Below are 20,391 nucleotides of genomic sequence, written 5' to 3'. Positions count from 1 at the left end.
AAAAAAACTGGCTCACTTTCATCTTTGAATCCCCTATACTTAGTACAGTGTCCTTTCTGCTTGTTGAATGATTTAATGATTCGAAGAAAAGTAGAGGAAGAATGTAGAGATACAAAATTTTGGTGCTGAAGAGAAAAAATGCAAGGAAACTTCATTCATGTTTGATGACCCACAATAAATTTGTTTATGTTTAAAAGGAAAAGCTGTTTTTCAAGGGGTGCCTAGAAGCCTACAAGTAAGAAATCAAGGCTTTCACTAAAATAAGATTGAAATGTAAAGACTGGAATGAGAAGTCAACAAGATTTAACTAAAGGATTGTGGAATCTGAGTGCTAAATTGATGTTTATGGGGGAGAAGGAGAACCTAAAAAATCTATCTTTGAGATGAGACCAGAAACTCACTTTCAACAAACATTCTTTATTCTAACCAATCTATAGTTTATTTACTGTTAGGTATTATTTTACCTTTATCATGCAAATAAAATACTCAATAATTATAGAAAGAATTTCAAAGCTGTGATCTCCAAGATCAAGTAGCTACATTATATTTAAATAAGAAATCCTGCTATAGCATAATTGACAAAAAGTTGATTAGGAATTCCTTGAAAAATTCTAATAAGGAAGAACCTGTTACTTCCAGGTCTCACATATTCCTTTTTGGCATAATATTAATTTGGAATAGTATTTCCTTATATAAAGCCTACATATGCCTTGATGAAATCTCTACTCATTGTTCCAATTTCTTCCTTGCTAGTCCTCAATTTTAAGAAAAATAGCTTTTATAATCTCATTGTTTTGCTGCAATGATTTCTAAATCATAAAATTTTGAACAGATTTCAATTAACCATGAGTTTCAGAAAGTCCAATTCAAGATAGATTTGCAGAAAGCCCTTCAATCTATAAGATTGGTTTTGTTTCCCTGTTCTAAGGAAAACCTGTTTATAACATACAAAATATTACTCATTTTGGAGTCAATCATTCCATTTTGCAGTAAAAGTACATAAATTTATAATGGCCTGTAATGAAAGACCTGGAAGCTGGTGATTTTATACTTAGCAAGAGGAAATAAATACCAAAACTCATGGATCAGACTCCACACTAGTAGGCTGCAGATAGAGATAGAAACAGAATATAGTTACAGGCAGGGTCACTTGCCAATACTTTTTTGGTATGGTATTAATGACCTGCTGGAGAAAATTCAAAATCTATTGAACGGAAAAAATAATATTACTGTATTCAGGTCAATGTTTTTACTTATTCTGGATTCCACTTTACTACAGAAAACTTCTTAAAATCTCATGAGTAAAATAACATGTAAGAAGATTTTTAAAAATATAATGGAATAAAGAAATAAATCAAACTGGTTAATATGATTTCACATTTTTCTAAATATTTCCTTAAATAGAAAGAGTAAATAAAAATATGAAAATCAAGTTATTCTAATATATTTATAATTAAATATCCCATGTGCTGACAACTTGATATTTATATTTCATTGTACATATTATCTTGTTTATAACTTCTTAAATTATTTAAATATTTTAAAACCACAAAATATGAGATTACCATAAATATTTACATACACTATAAACACAAATACAGAAGAATTAATAGATTAACTACACATAATAAAGCTAACCTTGGAAGTACACCTTAATGAAAAACTTTAACAAGATATCATTTTAAAATATATTTACCATGGTGAATAATTCCATTCTCTAATAATGCTTGTCCCAAATGAACTCCTTCTTCAGGTTTATGAATCTCACCAATCTCCAACAACCAAGACACAAATTCACTATGATGGAAAAAGCAATGAGGAAACAAAAAAATATTCAATAGGTAGGCTTATTCTCTTTTTTATTGTGCATTCACAAGCACTTAAAAGGAGATCTTCACAATTTAGATGAATGCTTCAAAATATTCTTTTATCAAATCTGTTTACTTCTGCTAAATATCCTTTTAAATCTAAGTCAATTTTACATTATCAGGTCTATGCTGATACATCACAAATTCATGTTTAACAATTTTTAGTGAACTCAAGACCATAAGTACATAGAAAAAAACTAAAAACTGGAGAGCAATTTATTATAATTCAAAAATAGGCAAATAGTGTGTACCCCATTTTTATATTATACACTACAATGAACTCCTGCTAGATAATAGGCAAAAATCTATGATAATAAAAATAAAGAACACACAATAAAGAATTTATAAATCATCAGGGATATCAAGATCATCTAGCTGGCACAGTGTTTGATAGAACACCTGGAATCAGGAATCAAATCCAAACTGAGACACTTAACACTTCCTAGCTGTGGGACCCTAGACAAGTCACTTAATCCCAACTGCCTCACTAAAAAATATGTTAGGAATATTATATGTGTGCTTTACTACATTAAGTTTCAATTTACAGACTTCTGGGGGCAGAGCCAAGATGGCAGAGACAAATACAAATTTCTTCCTGACATTCTCTTACAACCTTCAGACTTAGCAAATCCAGCCTCTGAATTAGCTCTGGGTGGGCAGAACTCATAAATATTGGGGGTGCAACAAATTATCAATAGGAGATAATTCTGAGGTTAACTAGAAAAGGTCTGTTTCAATCAGAAATGGGAAGGAGGCAGCCAAGTGCCAGCAGCTGAGCACAAAAGCCAGCTTAGAGTCTGGGGCAGTGCAGACTCTGCAGCCAGTGTGGGCTCTGCATGGCAGAAAATCTACAGGAATCTACAGCAGTGTTATCCATTCTATCCTAGTTATTGATCAGCAGAGAAGTTATAAACATCCAACACAAACACAAAAGATCAATAGTGAACCCCAAAATGCCAGAATTTCATGGGAACTGGTCATGCCTACCCAGCACCCAGAGGGAATTAGCACTGACCCAACAGTCATGGCTGTTTATAGAGGAAGCTGCTGCTTGTAGAGGAAGCTTGGAAAACCTCCCCCACTCTAACAGCAGACCTTAACTTTAAAAAAAAAAAAAATGAATAAAAAAGTAAAGAGGACTCTGATGATAGGCAACTTTTATGGTGAAAGAGAAGAAGATATTTCAAACCCAAGTGAGACAAAAGACAGATTGTCTCCGGATGAAGCCCCAAAAGGTGATATAACCTATCCCCCATTACACAAGGCTCTTCTAGAAGAAATTTTAAAGAATCTTAAGAGAGAGCTAGAAAAAATGGGGAAAGGAAATGAAAAATTTGCAAGAGGGTTGGGAAAAGGCATATAACTCATTAAAAGATAGATTTGAGAAGAATGGGGGCAAAAGCAACAGAATTTGTGAAACAGAAAAAGAAAATAATTTCTTAAAAAACAGAATTTGTGAAATGGAAAAAAATTCCATAGAACAAAACAACTCATTTAAAAATTTATTTGTACAAATATAAAAAGAAGTAAAAAAGCAAATGAAGAAAATAATTCACTAAAATTCTGAACTGAACAAATGAAAATGAATGACTCAATGAGACAAGAAGTATCAGTCAAGCAAAACCAAAATAATGAAAAAATAGAAAAAAAAATGTAAAATACCTAATTGGGAAAACAATCAACCTGGAAAATAGATCTAGGAGAGACAATCTAAGAATTATTGATCTCCTGGAAATACATGATGAAAAAAAGAGCCTAGACACTATCTTTCAGGATATCATCAAAGAGAACTGCTCGGATATCATAGAATCAGAAGGTAAAATGACCATTGAAAGAATTCACTGAGCATCTCCTAGAAGAGATCCCAAAATAAAAACCCCAAGGAATATTGTGGCTAAATTTCAGAAGTATTGAACCAAGGAAAAAATATTGCAAGTAGCTAGAAAGAAACAATTCAAATACCAAGGAGCCACAATAAGAATTACCTGGGACCTAGCAGCTTCCACTTTAAAGGATGGAAAGGCCTGGAATAGGATAGGCTGAAAGGTGAAGGAACTTGGAATGAAGCCAAGAATAAATTACCCTGTTAAACTAAGCATTTTCTTTCAGGAAAGAAGATTGACATCCAATGAAACTGGTGAATTCCATTTATTTTTTATGAAAAGACCAGAGCTAAACAACAACAACAAAACAAAACAAAAAAATTGCTCTGCAAATATACAACTCAAGAAAAGCATATAAAGATAAAAAGAAAAAGAAAAAAAAACTCTTGAAAACCATATTTTTGTTATGGGTATACATAGAGAGTACATGTATAATCTGATTATACTTTTATAATATAAAAAAGAAACTGGAGGTAGAAAGGGGAGATAGAAACAGGGAGAAAATAGAGGTAAAATGAGGGAAATTACATTTCAGGAAGAAGCAAAGAAAACCTATTATAATTGAGGGAAAGAAGGGAGGGTAACAAATATTGTGTGAATCTTACTCTCATCATATTTGGTTCAAAGAAAGAATATTAGTTCTTTGGTTTCACTGAGAAACATCTCTCTCCTTATAGAAAAGTAGAAGGGGAATGGGGAAAAGGGAAGTAGTAGGCTAAACAGAAGGGAAAACAGAAATAGTTGGGGAAAGGTATAAGAAAGGGGAAGGATCTCAAAGGGGGAGGACTGCTTAAGGTAAGTAGTGCTCATAAGCAAAATATTAGGGAGGAGTAAAAGGGGAAAAAGAAAGAGAAAAGTATAATTTGGGGTTAATAAGATGGCAGGAAATACAGAATTAGTTGGTTTAACCATAAATGTGAATGGGGTGAACTCTCTCATAAAACGTAAGCAGATAGCAGACTGTATTAAAAGCCAAAATCCTACAATATGTTGTTTACAAGAAATACATTTAAAGCAGAGAAATACATACAGAGTAAAGAGTAAAATACATACAGATTTTACATGTACTCTCTATGTATACCTAGAAAAGGCTGGAGCAGAATCTATTATGACTCCCTGATCTCAGATCAAGCAAAAGCAAAAAAATTGATCTAATTTAAAGAGATAAGAAAGGAAACTATATCTTGCTAAATAAAGGGTACCAAAGATAATGAAGCAATATCAATATTAAACATATATGCACCAAGTGGTATAGCATCTAAATTCCTAAAGGAGAAGTTAAGAGAGTTGTAAGAAGAAATAGACTATACTAATGGAAGATCTCAATCTTGCTCACTCAGAACTAGATAAATCAAACCCCAAAATAAATAAGAAAGAAGTTAACGAGGTAAATAGAATACTAAAAATATTAGATATGACAGATCTTTGGAGAAAATTGAATGCCGACAGAAAGGAGTACACTTTACACTTTATTCTCAGCAGTTCATGTAACCTGTACAAAAATTGACCACATATTAGGACATAAAGACCTCAAAATCAAATGCAGAAAAGCATTTTATTCAGATCATGATGCAATAAAAACTACATTCAATAAAAGGCCAGGAGAAAAATAGACCAAAAAGAAATTGGAAACTAAATAATCTCATCCTATAAAATGAATGGGTGAAACAGCAAACCATAGGCACAATCAATAATTTCATTCAATGAAATGACGATATTGAGACAACATACCAAAACTTGTGGGTTGCAGCTAATAAGGGGTAATTTTATATTTCTGGATGCTAATTAATATAAAATAGAGAAAGAGAAGATCAAAAAATGGGGCTTACAACTTAAAAAGCTAGAAAAAGAACAAATTAAAAAACCCCAATCAAATACTAAACTTGAAATTCTAAAAATAAAAGGAGAGAACAATTAAATTGAAATTTAAAAAAGCTATTGAATTAATAAATAAAACTAAGAGTTGGTTTTATGAAAAAAAAAAACCAACAAAATAGATAAATCTTTAGTTAATTTGATTAGAAAAAAGAAAGAAGAAAATAAAATTGTTAGTCACAAAAATGAAAAGGGAGAACTACCCACCAATAAAGAAGAAATTAGAGCAATTATTTGGAGTTACTTTGCCCAACTTTGTGACAATAAATTTGACAACCTATGTGAAATGGAAGAATACCTACAAAAATGTAGATTGCCCAGAATAACAGAAGATAAAATAAATTACTTAAATAGTCCCAATTTGGAAAAAGAAATAGAACAAGCTATTAAACAAATCCCTAAGAAAAAAATCCCCAGGACCAGATGGATTTACATGTGAATTCTACCAAACATATAAAGAACAATTAACTCCAATACTATATAAACTATTTAAAAAAACTAGGAAATGAAGGATTCCTACCCAAACTCCTTTTATGAAACAGACATGTACTGATACCTAAACCAGATAGGATAAAAACAGGGAAACATATTTGTAGACCAATCTCCCTAATGAATATTAATGCAAAATTCTTAAATAAAATATTAGCAAAAGATTACAGAAAATCATCACCATGACCAAGAAGGATTTATACCAGGAATGCAAGGCTGGTTCAATATTAGGAAAAGTATTTGCATAATTAACTATATTGATAACCAAATTACCAAAATATATCATTATCTCAATAGATGCAGAAAAAAGCACTTGATAAAATTCAACACCCATTCCTATTAAAAACACTAGACAGTATAGGAATAAATGGACTTTTCCTTAAAATAATCAGTAGCATCTATTTAAAACCATCAGTAAGCATCATATGTAACGGGGATAAACTAGAACCATTCCCAATAAGATCAGGGGTGAAACAAGGTTGCCCACTATCATCATTACTATTCAATATTGTATTAGAAATGCTAACTTTGGCAATGAGAAGAAAAAGGGATTAAAGGAATTAGAATAGGTAACAAGGAAACCAAATTATCACTCTTTGCAGATATTATGATGGTACACTTGGAGAAATCCAGGGAATAACTAAAAAGTTATTAGAAATAATCTACAACTATAGCAAAGTTACAGAATACAAAATAAATTTACATAAATCATCATCATTCTTATACATCACTAACAAAATCCAACAGCAAGAGATACAAAGAGAAATTCCATTTAAAATAACTGTTAATAGTATAAAATATTTGGGAATTCATCTGCCAAGGGAAAGTCAGGAACTATATGAGAAAAACTACAAAACACTTTCTACATAAAGTCAGATCTAATCAATTAGAAAAATATCAAGTGCTCTTGAATAGGTTGAGTGAATATAATAAAGATACTCCCTAAACTAATCTATTTATTTAGTGCTATGCCAATCAAACTCCCAAGAAACTATTTTACTGACCTAGAAAAAAAAAAATCATCTGGAAGAACAAAAGGTCAAGAATTTCATAGGAATTAAGGAAGAGAAAAGCAAATGATGGTGGTCTAGCTGTACCAGATCTAAAACTATGTTATGAAGCAGCAGTCAGCAAAGCCATTTGATACTGGATAAGAAATAGAGAAGTTGATCAGTGGAATAAGTTAGGTTCACAGAACAAAATAGTCAATGACTATGGTAATCTAGTGTTTGACAAACCCAAAGATCCCAAAAGCCGAGGTTCCAAAATATATAGAGAATTGACTCTAATTTATAAGAAATCAAGCCATTCTCCAATTGATATATAATCAAAGGATATGAACAGACAATTTTCAGTCATATGCTCCAAATCACTATTGATCAGAGAAATTCAAAACTAAAATTCAAACTAAGACAACTCTGAGATATCACTACACACTTCTCAGATTGGAAAAGATAAGGAAAAGACAGGAAAAGATAATGACAAATGTTGGAGGGGATGTGGGGAAACTGTGACACTTATGCATTATTGGTGGAGTTGTGAATGGATCCATTCATTCTGGAGAGCAATTTGGAACTATGCTCAAAAAGTTATCAAACTGTGTATACCCTTTGACCCAGCAGTGTTTCTACTGGGCTTATATCCCAAAAAGATCTTAAAGGAGAGAAAGGGACTCACATGTGCAAAAATGTTTGTGGCAGCCCTCTCTGTGGCAAGAAACTGGAAACTGAGTGGATGCCCATCAATGCAAAAATGGCTAAATAAATCATGGTATATGAATGCTATTGAATACTATTATCCTGTAAGAAATGACCAGCAGGATGATTTCAGAGAGGCCTGGAGAGAGTTATATGAACTGAAGCTATGTGAAATGAGCAGAACCAGGAGATCATTATACATGGCAACAAGAACACTATACGATGATCAATTCCGATGAAGGTGTCTGTTTTCAACACTGAGATGATTCAAACCAGTTCCACTTGTGCAATGATTTAGAGAGCCATCTACACCCAGAGAGATAACCATGGGAACAAACTATGGAACACAACATAACATTCTCAGTCTCTTTATTGTTATTTGCTTGCATTTTGTTTTCTTTCTCACTTTTTCTTTTTCTTCCTTCTTGATCTGATTTTTTTTGTGTGCATCAAGATAATTGTATAAATATGTATACATACATTGGACTTAACATGTATTTCAACTTATTTAACATGTATTCAACTTCCTGCCAGCTAGAGCGAGGGGATGGGAGGAAGGAGGGGAAAATTTGGAACAAAAGATTTTGCAAGGGTCAATGTTGGAAAAATTACCCATGCATATGCTTTGTAAATAAAAAGCTTTTTTTTTTTTAAGAGCCAATGTACAAAAAAAACAAAAAACTATAATGTTACTTTTTTAAAAAATTAAAAGAAAAATAAGATATTGAGAAAATACTTGTTACAAATATGATAAATTAGAATTTGCCTCTAAGTTATGTAATAAAGTATCAAAAAGTCACAGTGGGAATTCCCTTTGTACAATGAATAAGAAAATAAAGAATAGGAACAGATTTTATAAAAAAGAGAAAACTTTAATAATCATTTGAAATATATTGAATCTCATATAATTAACAAATACAAATTAAAACAATTTTGAGATACTGTTTGCTATCAATGAAACAGATGAAAATATTAAAAGCAAAGAAATTAATTATGTTTGAGGATGTCAAGAAACTGGTACATACTTCACAGCTAGTGAATACAAAATTTGCCATAATTTACTGAAGAAGGAAATGATAAACCACTTTAGCATCTTTTACAAGAAAACCCAAGGATAGCATTGGGTGCTAAGTAAGGTCTGTGGGGTCACAAAGAGTTAGGCATGTCTGAACAACTAAACAACAATTTCACCCCCTCAAAGGATGAAAAGTCATGAACAAAGAACCTGAAAAAAAAAACATATTTTAATGGGAAACTGTCCCAATGTCCTAAAACTAGAGGATAAAATAGAAATTGAAAGAATCCATTATATACTGCCTGAAAGAGTTCCCAAAATAAAAACTCTCAGGAATTTTATAGTCCAATTCAAGAGCTTTAGGGTAAAAAAAGAAAATATTTCAAACACAAAGAAAGAAACCACTTAAATATCATTAAAGCCCTCTTAGATCATGAAATATTTAGCAAAAACCACTTGAAAGGAATAGAAGGATTAGAATATATTCCAGAAAGCAAAGAAATTAGCATTATAAACAAGAGGAAAAATTTAAAAGCAGAACGTTAAGCACTTCTGATGAAAAAAAAATCAGAAATGAATAGAAATTTTAACTTTCAAATACAAAACTTTAAGAGAAGTTTAAAAAGAACCATAAAAATCTAAATAAGGTGAAATTATTTACAATCCTATATGCGAAGAGAAGGCATGTAACTCCTAAGAACTAGGTCATTATTATATCAGTAAAAAACTACAGAAACAAAGGCTACTGTAGTGAGTTAATTATGTTGTGAGGATTTAAAAAAAAAAAAAATTTATGGATGAAAAAGAAGAGTGCCCAGAGAGAAGTAAGAGGAAGAATAGGAGAAATTAATTCACATTAAAAATGCACACAATGAAAAGTTTTTAGGGGGGAGGGATGGGAAATGAGTGCACAGTACTTTAAGTTCATTCTCATTTGTTACAAATGGTAAAAAGCGGGATAGGTATACATATATACAGGCACACTCAATTAGGTATAGAAATCTATCTTGCTAGGAAAATAAACAAGGAAGGAAATAAGATAAAGAGGTTGATAAAAGGCAGGCTAGATTTAGGAAAGCAATAGTTAGAAGCAAAACAGATTTTTAAGGAGGGACAGGGTAAAAAAAGAGAGAATGATAAAAATAAAGAAAATAGGAAAGAGGGAAATGCATACTTAGTAATCATAACTATGAAGATAAATAGGATGAACTCATCCATAAACAGAAGTGGATATCAAAATGAATTAGAAACCAGAATACAGCAATATGCTCTTTGAAGAGAAACACTTTAAAAAAGAAACACATACAAAGTTAAAATAAAGGGCTGTAACAGAATCTATTATGCTTTAGATAACATAAGAAAGAAAGGGGCAGCAATCATAATCTGATAAAGCATAAACAAAAATAAATCTTATCAAGAGATAAGCAAGGAAACAACATCTTGCTAAAAGGCACCAACATCAATACTGAACATATTATAAACAAATTAGAAGAACATAGTATAGTTTGTCTCTCAGATCTGTGGAGGAAGAATTTGTGACCAAAGAAGAACTAGAGATCATTATTGATCACAAAATAGATAATTTTGATTATATTAAGATAAAAAGGTTTTGTAGAAACAAAACTAATGTAGATAAGATTAGAAGGGAAGCAATAAAGTGGGAAAACATTTTTATATCCAAAAGATCTGATAAAGGCCTCATTTCTAAAATATATAGAAAAATGACCTAAATTTATAATAATTCAAGCCATTCTCCAATTAATAAATGGTCAAAGAATATGAACAGACAGTTTTCAGATAAAGAAATTGAAAATATTTGTAGTCAAATGCTCCAAATCACTATTGATCAGAGAAATGCAAATTAAGCCAACTCTGAGACACCACTATACACCTCGAAGATTGGGTAAGATGACAGGAAAAGATACTGACAAATACTGGAATGGATGTGGGAAAACTGAGACACTGATACATTGTTGGTGATTGTGAATACATCCAATCATTCTGGAGAGCAACATGGAACTATGCTCAAAAAGTTATCAAACTGTGCATACTCTGACCCAAAAGTGTTTCTACTGGGCTTATATCCCAAAGAGATCTTAAAAAAGGGAAAGGGACCCACTTGTGCAAAATAAACTGGAAACTGAGTGGATGCCCATCAATGGGAAAATGGCTAAATAAATCATGGTATATGAGTGCTATGGAATACTATTATTCTGTAAGAAATGACCAGCAGGATGATTTCTGAGAAGCCTGGAGAGATTTATATGAACTGAAGCTAAGTGAAATGAGCAGAACCAGGAGATCATTGTACATGGCAATAAGAAGACAATGGCAATGATCAATTTTGATGGACATGTCTCTCTTCAACACTAAGATGAGTCAAACCATTTCCACTTGCGCAGTGATTTAGAGAGCCATCTACACCCAGAGAGAGAACCATGGGAAGAGAGTGTGCAAAATTTTTGCAAAAAAATATAAATAGACCAAATTATGAGAAGAGGAAATAGAATATCTAAATAACTCTATTTTAGAAAAAGAAATTGATTGAGGTATTACTGAGTTTCTTAAGGAAAAATCCCTAGGACTAGGTGGATTGACAAGTGAATTTTACTAAATATTTAAGAAATAATTAATCCCAATATAATATGAACTACTTAAAAAAAGAGAGAAAAAGAAGGAGTCCTGCCAAATTCCTTTTAGGATGCAAATATGGTTTTGATACCTTAAACAGGGAACATAAACAAAGAATGAAAGCTATAGAACAATTTCCCTAATCCATATTGAAGCAGGGAGATTTTGGTAATATGGCATCAAGATCATAAATTATGACCAGGTGGGATTTATACCAAAAATGAAAAACTGATTCAATATGAGGGACACATATCAGAATAATTGACCACATACATAACAACAACAACAACAAAATCCCACATATGATTATATCAATAGATGCAGAAAAAACTTTTGACAAACACAATACCTATTCATATTAAAACACTAGAAAATAGAAATTAATGAAGTCTCTTTTTAAAAGATAAATAGAGTCTATCTAGAAACAAAAGCAATAATCATCTGTAATGGGGGATAAATTAGAAGACTTGCCAATAGGTTTAAGGTAAATCATGGATATCTATTATCACCACTATTGTATAAAATAGCTATAGCAATTAAAATAAATTGAATAAATTAAAATGTAAGGAAACAAAACTATCATTCTTTGCAAATGAAATGATGATATATTTAAAGAACACAAGGGAATCAACTAAAAACCAAATTGGAAAAATTAACAATTTTAGCATAATTGCAGGATATAAAATAATCCCACATAATTCATGAGCATTTCTACATATTATCAATAAAATCTAGCAGGACCAGATGGGCAAAGAAATTTAATTTAAAATAACTGCATATATAAAATACTTGAAAAATCTATGAAGACAAACACATAGACATATAAAAATAATCATAAAACTTTTCAAATAAATAAAAAATAGGAGAAAATGGATGGGTCAAATCAATATAATAAAATAACAATTCTACCTAAATTAAATTGCTTATTCATTCATATCAAAGAATTATTTTATTGAATTAGAAAAATAGTAAAATTCATCTGAAAGAACAAAAAATTAAGAATATCTAAGGAATCACTAAAAAAAAAAAAAAATAGAAGTGACCTAGCTTTACAAAATTTCAAATTATACTACAAAGTGGTAATCATCAAAACATTTCTGTAGTGTCTAACAAGTAGAGTGGTGGATCCAAGAAATCAATTAGCAGCTCAAGACACAATAGTAAAAGAACATAGCATTCTATCATTTGATAAATTTAAAGACTCAAGCTTTGGGGACAAGAACTCACATTTGACAAAAATCTGGAAAGCAAAATTTGGCAGAAACTAAACATGAACTGGTATATCATGAAATTATATGAAATGAAAAAAACTTTTATAGTACCAACACAACCAATATAGCTAAAATCAGAAGAAAAGCAAGGAAGTGGGAAATATCTGTAGCAAATTCTCTGAGCAAATGAGGGCGGCCTCACTTTTCACATGTGTGAACAAACACATTTGTACATATACATACATATACTATACATACACACACACACACACATACACACACACACACATATATATACACATATAAATGTAGATGAATGAAACTGAGGTTATTCCCAATTGATAAATGGTAAAAGCTGTTTTCAGACAAAGAAATCAGCTTTTAATAGTCATGTGAAAAATGGTCTAAATTACTATTAGTTAGGATAAATGCAAATTAAAATAACTTAGAGTACCCCCTCACACCTATCAACTTGGCTAATATTACAAAAAAAAAGGAAAATGATAAATGCTAGAAGGGATGTGGAAAAATTGGAGCACTAATGCGCCACTGATGGAGTTGTGAACAATTGTAAACATTCTGGAGAATCATTCGAAATTATGCCCCAAATGCTCCATTCTATTTGAGCCAGCAATACCAATACTGCATCCAGATCCCAAAGACAAAAGAAAAGGTAAAGAGACCAATATGCGCAAAAATATTTATCCAATTCTTTTTTGTGGTGACAAGAAATGGAAAATAAAAGAATTCCTATCAGTTGTAGAATGGTTGAATGAATTGTAATACATGAATACTATTGTGCTTTAAGAAATGATGGAGCAAGGGGGTTTCAAAAAAAAAAAAAAACCTGAAAAAATAAACATAAATTAACTCATGCAAAGCGAAATGTACAAAATCAGGAGAACACTGTACACAGTAATAGCAAATACTTTAATAATGACCAATTGTAAAAGACTTAGCTATTCTGATTAAGATAATGATCTAAGACAATTCCTAAAGATCCATGATAAAAAATGCTATACAACTACAGAGATGATGAATCCTGAGTACATACCTTTTTCATTTTTTTAATATCTCTTGCTTTTTTTGTTTTGTTTTGTTTTGGTAACATGGCTAATATAGAAATATATTGTGGATGACATCACATGCACCACTGCATATTGTTTATCTTCTCAATGGATGGGAAGGGTACAAGGGAGAAATAAAATTTGAGCTCAAATTTTTTTATTTAATTTTGTTAAAAATAAATATTTTTAAAAGAAGCACACACCTTAATAGAGGTTATCAACTTACCTTCCAAGAAAACATTTAGGGAAGGTAGTCAATTTTCTTTTTCTGTCTTTGATAAGATTTCCTTGTTGACACATCATTTTGTAAAGTTTCTCTCCCTGTTCAGAAATCAAGACCCAAGTATCTTGTTCCATCCCCAGTTTTAAACCTAATATAAATGGGGAAAACATAGAAAAAGAAACAAACTTTTTATGGTATAAATAAATTTTTCATTCTTTAGTTATCAAAATAACATTATATACTTTTTAACAAAGAAAATAAACTCAGAGAATTTTAAAACTTTTAAGAGACTATCTAGACCAACTTCATTTTATGGATTAGGAAAAATAAATAGATGTGAATAAAATCTGGAATCCTTCAATTTTATCATTAATATATAATAAAAATCATAGCAAATTATGCAAAATATATTATTTATTTCCATTTCAAATTTTTATTTTACAATACAATGCACATCCAATCTAAGTTTTAAAAATAATTAATTAATCAATTCAATAAAAAATTCAATTGATGAATTTTTTAAGTTAATAATAATATTGTTTAACATCCATAGCTGTTCAAAGACAAAGTACTCAAGTATGTCATCCCAAATTACTTGAAATTGATTTTCTATATATTCTCTATTTATTTATCTGTGTGAATGCCATTTCTCCCCAGTAAACCACAAGTTCCATGTGGATAAAAACTGTCTCATTTTTGCCTTTACACTTCTATTCCCTAAAATACTGCATAGCATAAAATAAGAAATCTAATAAATGTTTATTGAATTTAATATTGTAGAACTGAAGTGAAATCAGTCAGTTATCAGTAAGGTCTTAGTTCTTACTTTTGTTGATTATCAATGTATCATTTTAAGAAGACCATCAAAAGTTGCAAGAAATAATGCAGTTTTTTTTTTAACCTGCAAAGATGTTTTTCATTGATTTAATTCAATTAACAATTCATTAGACATTTCTTCTTTGTGCTCACCAAGGAACATAGTACAACTGATAAAGAAATTACTAAATAACAGTACTTATTTTCCTGCAAATATATAGGTATAGGTATTTCTGGCTTTTTAAATTTATATTCCTGAAATGGTTGACTTAAGATAGATTTCATATGATTCTGAAGTAGTGATGTGAAATTCAGAAGTCTCTTTTCTCATAGAAAAAGAATTATAGTATTCTTGTGATATTGAAAATAGAATGAGGAGAAGGCAAACCACTGATTCCATTCATAGAGAATTCCCAGGGATGAAACTCCTTTGACCATTGCAAGATGACACCTGCTTTGTATCCTATACTCTTACACTTGGAGGCCCTGAGAGGTTACAATCACCTATTCAAGATTACATTTTCACTATATGTCAGAGACAGATCTTGGACCTACGTCTCCCTGAAGAAGGCCAGCTCTTGATTAACTATAATACATTTCTCCATAAAAATAAATGTTTATTCTTAAATACTGAAGCATTTTAGGTTACAAACTTCCAGAGGAGTAAGCTGAAAATAACTGTTTAACATAGTTTAAAAAAACACTGCTCATTACACAGCACCTTGCTGTCTTCAAATAATGTCCCCTTAAAACGGTTCACTTTACAATTTACAAGAAATTGACTCATCCAGTCATTTAGTACTTAATCTACTGAATGAGGGTCAGGGAACAATGGTCCATGACAAGTAATATTTCACAATAAAAAGTGTTGGACTAAGGATGGCTTATTTTGCATCCCATCTCCAGCACATCTTAGATGTGCAAGTATGGATTATTTAATTTCTCTAAGACTCAACTTCCTCATCTGCATAATAGGAATAATAATATTTATAATTCTTAGAAGGGTTTCTGAGTATCAAATAAGAAAATGAATATTCTATGTGCTGTTATATTGTTCAATCCTGTCTTTTATGAACCAATAGTATGAAGTTATTTGTCAGATACTATGAATAGGCTTAAAAAGTAATGGCACAAGAGAAAGATTAGAAACAAATAGGAGTCTTTCCAAATACCGATTAAATTACCTATAATATTGTTTTCTATTTTGAATCTCACAAGAATGCTATAATAGGATACTCATAGAAAAAAATGCCACAAAAGCCTTAGGAAAGTTTTCTAAAATTGCAAATCAATATGAATCATTACCCTTTTCTTCTTTGCCTTTTCATAAGCAGTATTATGTAGTAGAAAGAAGTCTGGATTTGGGCTTAGAAAATCATGATTTAAATCCCAACTTTATCATACTAGATGATAGACTTTTGTCAAATCATTTAACCTGTCTTAGTCTCAGTTTCCTCATCTGTAAAATGAAATAGTTTTGTCATCTAAGCAATTTCTTTTTCAATTTGGGAGAAAATGAGATGCCCAACTCAAAAGGGTTGAAAGTGAAAATAAAATAATGCACACAAAGCATTTTAACCATAGAATAAATAGCCATTCTACATTTACTAGCTTTAAAATTTATATTTAATTATGTGAAGATTGCTGTGAAATGTGATGGTTGCTAATTACCCAATCAACTTGATGAACCCAAGTCAATATTGATTAAGCACCTACTCTAGAGGTGAGCTTTATAATAAAAATGAATGTGAGAGTCTCTTCAATAATGTAGCTTGCATCTGGTAAACCAAGTTCACAAATAAATAGATCTTAAGAAGTGTGTGAAAGTATATGGGAGAAAAACAAAAAAATTGTTCTAGAAGTTTAGAGAAAGCAGAGATTTCTTTTGGCCAGAATTAATAAGTAAAATGATACAAAATGAAATGTATCACCTACCTTTTCGCCTTTCTCGTTCTTTCATAATAGCTTCTAGCCATTCATGCTTTTCTTCAGGTGTTTTAGCCATACACACAAACCATTTATTCTTTGCTGTATTGTGTATCTTCCAACCATTAACAACAATATGTCCACTACTGTGAAAGTCAGCTGGAACAAATTAATTTTAAATAATTAATTTACAGAATTATTTCACATTTAATTTATATGAAATTCATTGAATTGACCCCTAAATCTAGAATTTTTTAAAAGAATAACAAGATAATAACAAGATGACTAGTAATCTAATATTTGATAAACCCCCGAACTCCAGCTTCTAGAATAAAAACTCATTATTTCACAAAAATTGCTGGAAAACTGGAAAATGATGTTAGAAATTCATCATAGATCTACATTTCACATCCCATACCAAAATAAAATCCAAATGGATACATGTTTTAGGCATAAAGGATTATACCATAAACAAATTAGGAGAACAAGGAATAATTTGCCCATTGGATCATTGAAGAAGGGAAGAATTCATGACCAAAGAAAAACTAGAGAATATTATGAAATGCAAAACAGACAACTTTGATTACATTAAAATTAAAAGAGACATACAAAGCTGTGAAAAAATTTTACAGCCAGTGTTTCTGATAAAGATCTCATTTCTAAAACATATAAAGAACTATGTAAAATTTATAAAAATACAATTTTCAGATGACAAAATTAAAGTCATCATAGTCATATGAAAAAAATGTTCTAAATCACTATTGGTTAAAGAAATGAAGATTAAAACAACTCTGAGGTATTGCCTCACACCTCTCAGATTGTTTAAGATAACTGAAAAAAAAAACTAATGATAAATGTTGGGGTGATGTGGGAAAACTGGGACAATAATGCATTGTTGGTGGAGTTGTGAAATGATCCAACCATTCTGGAGAGCTATCTGGAACTATGCCTGGAGGGCTATAAAATTGTGCATACCCTTTGACTGAACAGTATCATTACTGGGTCTGATCTCAAGGAAATCACAAAGGAGAAAAAAGGATACACGTGCAAAAATGTTTGTAGCAGCTCTTTTTGTGGTGGCAAAGAATTGGAAAATGATTAGGTGCCCATCAATTGGGGAATGGCTGAATATAAGTGGTATATGAAGGTAACAGAATATTATTGTTCTATGAAAAATGATGAATCAGCTGATTTTAGAAAAGCTTGGAAAGGTTTATATGTACTGATGCTGAGTGAAACAAGAAGAACTAGGAATACGTTGCACACAATAACAGCAAGAATGTGCAATGATTAACTGTGAAAAACTTGGTTCTTCTCAGTGGCTTAGTGATCCAAAGTAATCCTAATAAACTTTGGAAAGAAAATGCCACCTGCATTCAGAAAAAGAACTGTGGTGAGTGAATGTAAAACAACACATGTTATATTCACTTCTTTTTTCTGTTTGTTTTTTCTCCTGTTTTTTTTTTTCTTAATTGTTCTGATTTTTGTCTCCTGACAGGATTCATAAAGAAATGTGTATTAAAAATAAAATAAAATAAAAAAGAACTATTAGGGCAAAGTTCAAAATAAACAATATATAGAGAAAAGGGAATAACAAAATGATCTTTACCCTAAATGATCACATTCTGTAAACATTTGTAAAGGTAGGATTTGTATTCAGTTAAAAGCTAGCTATTCCTATTCCCCAAAATTATCTTGCACTCTTGCCACTCAGTTGATATGGTCCAAACCCAACTTTTTCTAAGAATCTGCTAGATGCTAAGTTGTTTTCTCCAGATCCCACAGGTTCACTTTTCCAAATAGCCACATAGCAGTGAAACATACTTAAGGTTAAACGGTGCCACTTCATTTCACCTGACAATAGATATAATGAGTGTTTCCTTATTAGTAGTATGTACTTTTGCTTCATACCCTAACCGAGAAAAGACTGCAACCAGGAAAAAGTCATCACTAAAAAGTAATTTGTACTTTTCTATACTGTAAAAACTTTGGAATCATAACCAGTAAGCATAACTTCAGTGAAAATATCAGTAACTATTCATAAACGATATTCTGTCTTCCCTTCAAGAAATTTACCTGGGCAAAGGGATCACTTGGGGTGGATAAAAATGAAAAAGTCTGGGAAATTGTTCCTATAAAATTGTGAAAAGCAAACTGTAGCATTTTCCCAAATGATATATTTTATTCAGTTAGAGTCACAAGTCAGATCATGTCAAATACAGTCAACAAGCATTGATGAAGAATTTAATATGTGCCAGCCACTTGGCTAAGCCCTGAAGATACAAAAAAAAAAAAAAAAAAAAAAAAGCAAAAGAAAGTCCTTAACCTAAATGAGGTCTCAATGTAACAGGGGAGACAACATGCACTAAAGGAAAACAAGAATATAAGGATATAAGATATTTAAAGATAATCACCAAGAAAAGACACTACCATTTAAGGGGTTTCTTTCATAAAGCGGAAATTTGGTTGAAATCCAAAGGAAGCCAGGGAAACTGGGAGGCATAAATAAGAAAATAAAATAAAAATAAAATAAATAAGAAAAGTGGAGGACAGCCAAAGAAATTTCATAGAGTCAAGTGATGAAACAGGAACATCAGGAAGGTCAGTGTCATGGTGTTGCAGAATATATGCAGAAGAATAAGTCAAAAACAGACTGGAAAGGTAAGGAGGGGCAAATATTTTCACTAAATGAAGCCAATAATAAAATCTATTACCTTCCCTAATCTGCCCCATTGCTTTTATCAGATTATTTCCAAGCATGGATATATACTTCCAAAGAGCATACTGCCAAATTTTAGTTATTTAATTCCACAACTATCTGAAACATTCTTAATTAAGCATATCAAAGTTAACATTATATGTTCCCTTAATTAGAACGTCACAATGTTATAAGTACTGAAACAAATTTATAATATTTTGAGGAGCTGAAAGTAACAACTTTTTTTGCTTCCTACTCCCAAATGACAATCATCAATCATCACCTCCTAAAGACTGAAAAGTCAATAAATTGCAGACCTTGGTATTCATTAAATTAGTAGAAAAACAGGAAAGTTTTAGAATAGAACTAAACTTTACACTGCCCCTATATTCACTATTTCACTTTCCCCTTCATACACCAAAGTAAAAAATAAAGCAATGGCTATAATTGCTATCCTTCCACCTGTCTCTTTTTCTACACTCTCCTTTTCCCCTATTTTCTCTCCTTCTTTCTATCTCTCCCCCTTCCCTTTCTCTCCATTCTCTCTATCACATCTGCTTTTCCTCCCTTTCTTTCTCCTTCACTCTCTATTCTCCCTCCCTTTCTCCTTCACTCTCTATTCTCCCTCCCTTCCTATATTCCTCTTTCCCTCTTAACAATCTTACTTCTTCAGAGACAAGCTCCAAACCTGCTCTGTATCACCACCACACCCCCCCAAAAAAAATAAAGTCAAGCAAATATTTCCCCCCTAGGCAATTCCCTGGTCAATCTTCCTTTCAAATCTGGTTTTGGAAGAATATACCCAACTAGATACAAGCAAGAGGGTGGAAAAATCATGCTCACTTACATATAATAATCTCTGGTGGAACCAGAAGGTATTGTAGATTCAAAGTGCTGGAAATACAAACCTACTTCTTTAGGGACTCCCAAATTACTCGCACTTTTACTGCCATAGTACAAGGCCTTATTTCCTCACAAGTGAAATAGCAGTA

At 31.4% G+C, this 20,391-nt stretch overlaps 1 protein-coding gene across 1 annotated transcript in view; it reads right to left on the bottom strand.

Annotated features, from left to right (window-relative positions):
* The window catches only part of PREX2 (phosphatidylinositol-3,4,5-trisphosphate dependent Rac exchange factor 2), a 388,457-nt gene that overhangs the window by 215,027 nt on the left and 153,039 nt on the right, over window positions 1-20,391 (bottom strand). Inside the window, exons 9-11 of the mRNA XM_074278839.1 lie at window positions 16,711-16,860; window positions 13,963-14,107; window positions 1,697-1,797 (exon numbers count right to left, since the gene is read on the bottom strand). Coding sequence (XP_074134940.1) covers window positions 1,697-1,797; window positions 13,963-14,107; window positions 16,711-16,860 — 396 coding nt within the window. The remainder of the gene's footprint in view (window positions 1-1,696; window positions 1,798-13,962; window positions 14,108-16,710; window positions 16,861-20,391) is intronic.

This window comes from Sminthopsis crassicaudata, chromosome 1, assembly GCF_048593235.1.
Source record: "Sminthopsis crassicaudata isolate SCR6 chromosome 1, ASM4859323v1, whole genome shotgun sequence".
NCBI lineage: Eukaryota > Metazoa > Chordata > Mammalia > Dasyuromorphia > Dasyuridae > Sminthopsis > Sminthopsis crassicaudata.
This window is presented reverse-complemented; position numbering and strand designations above follow the sequence as displayed.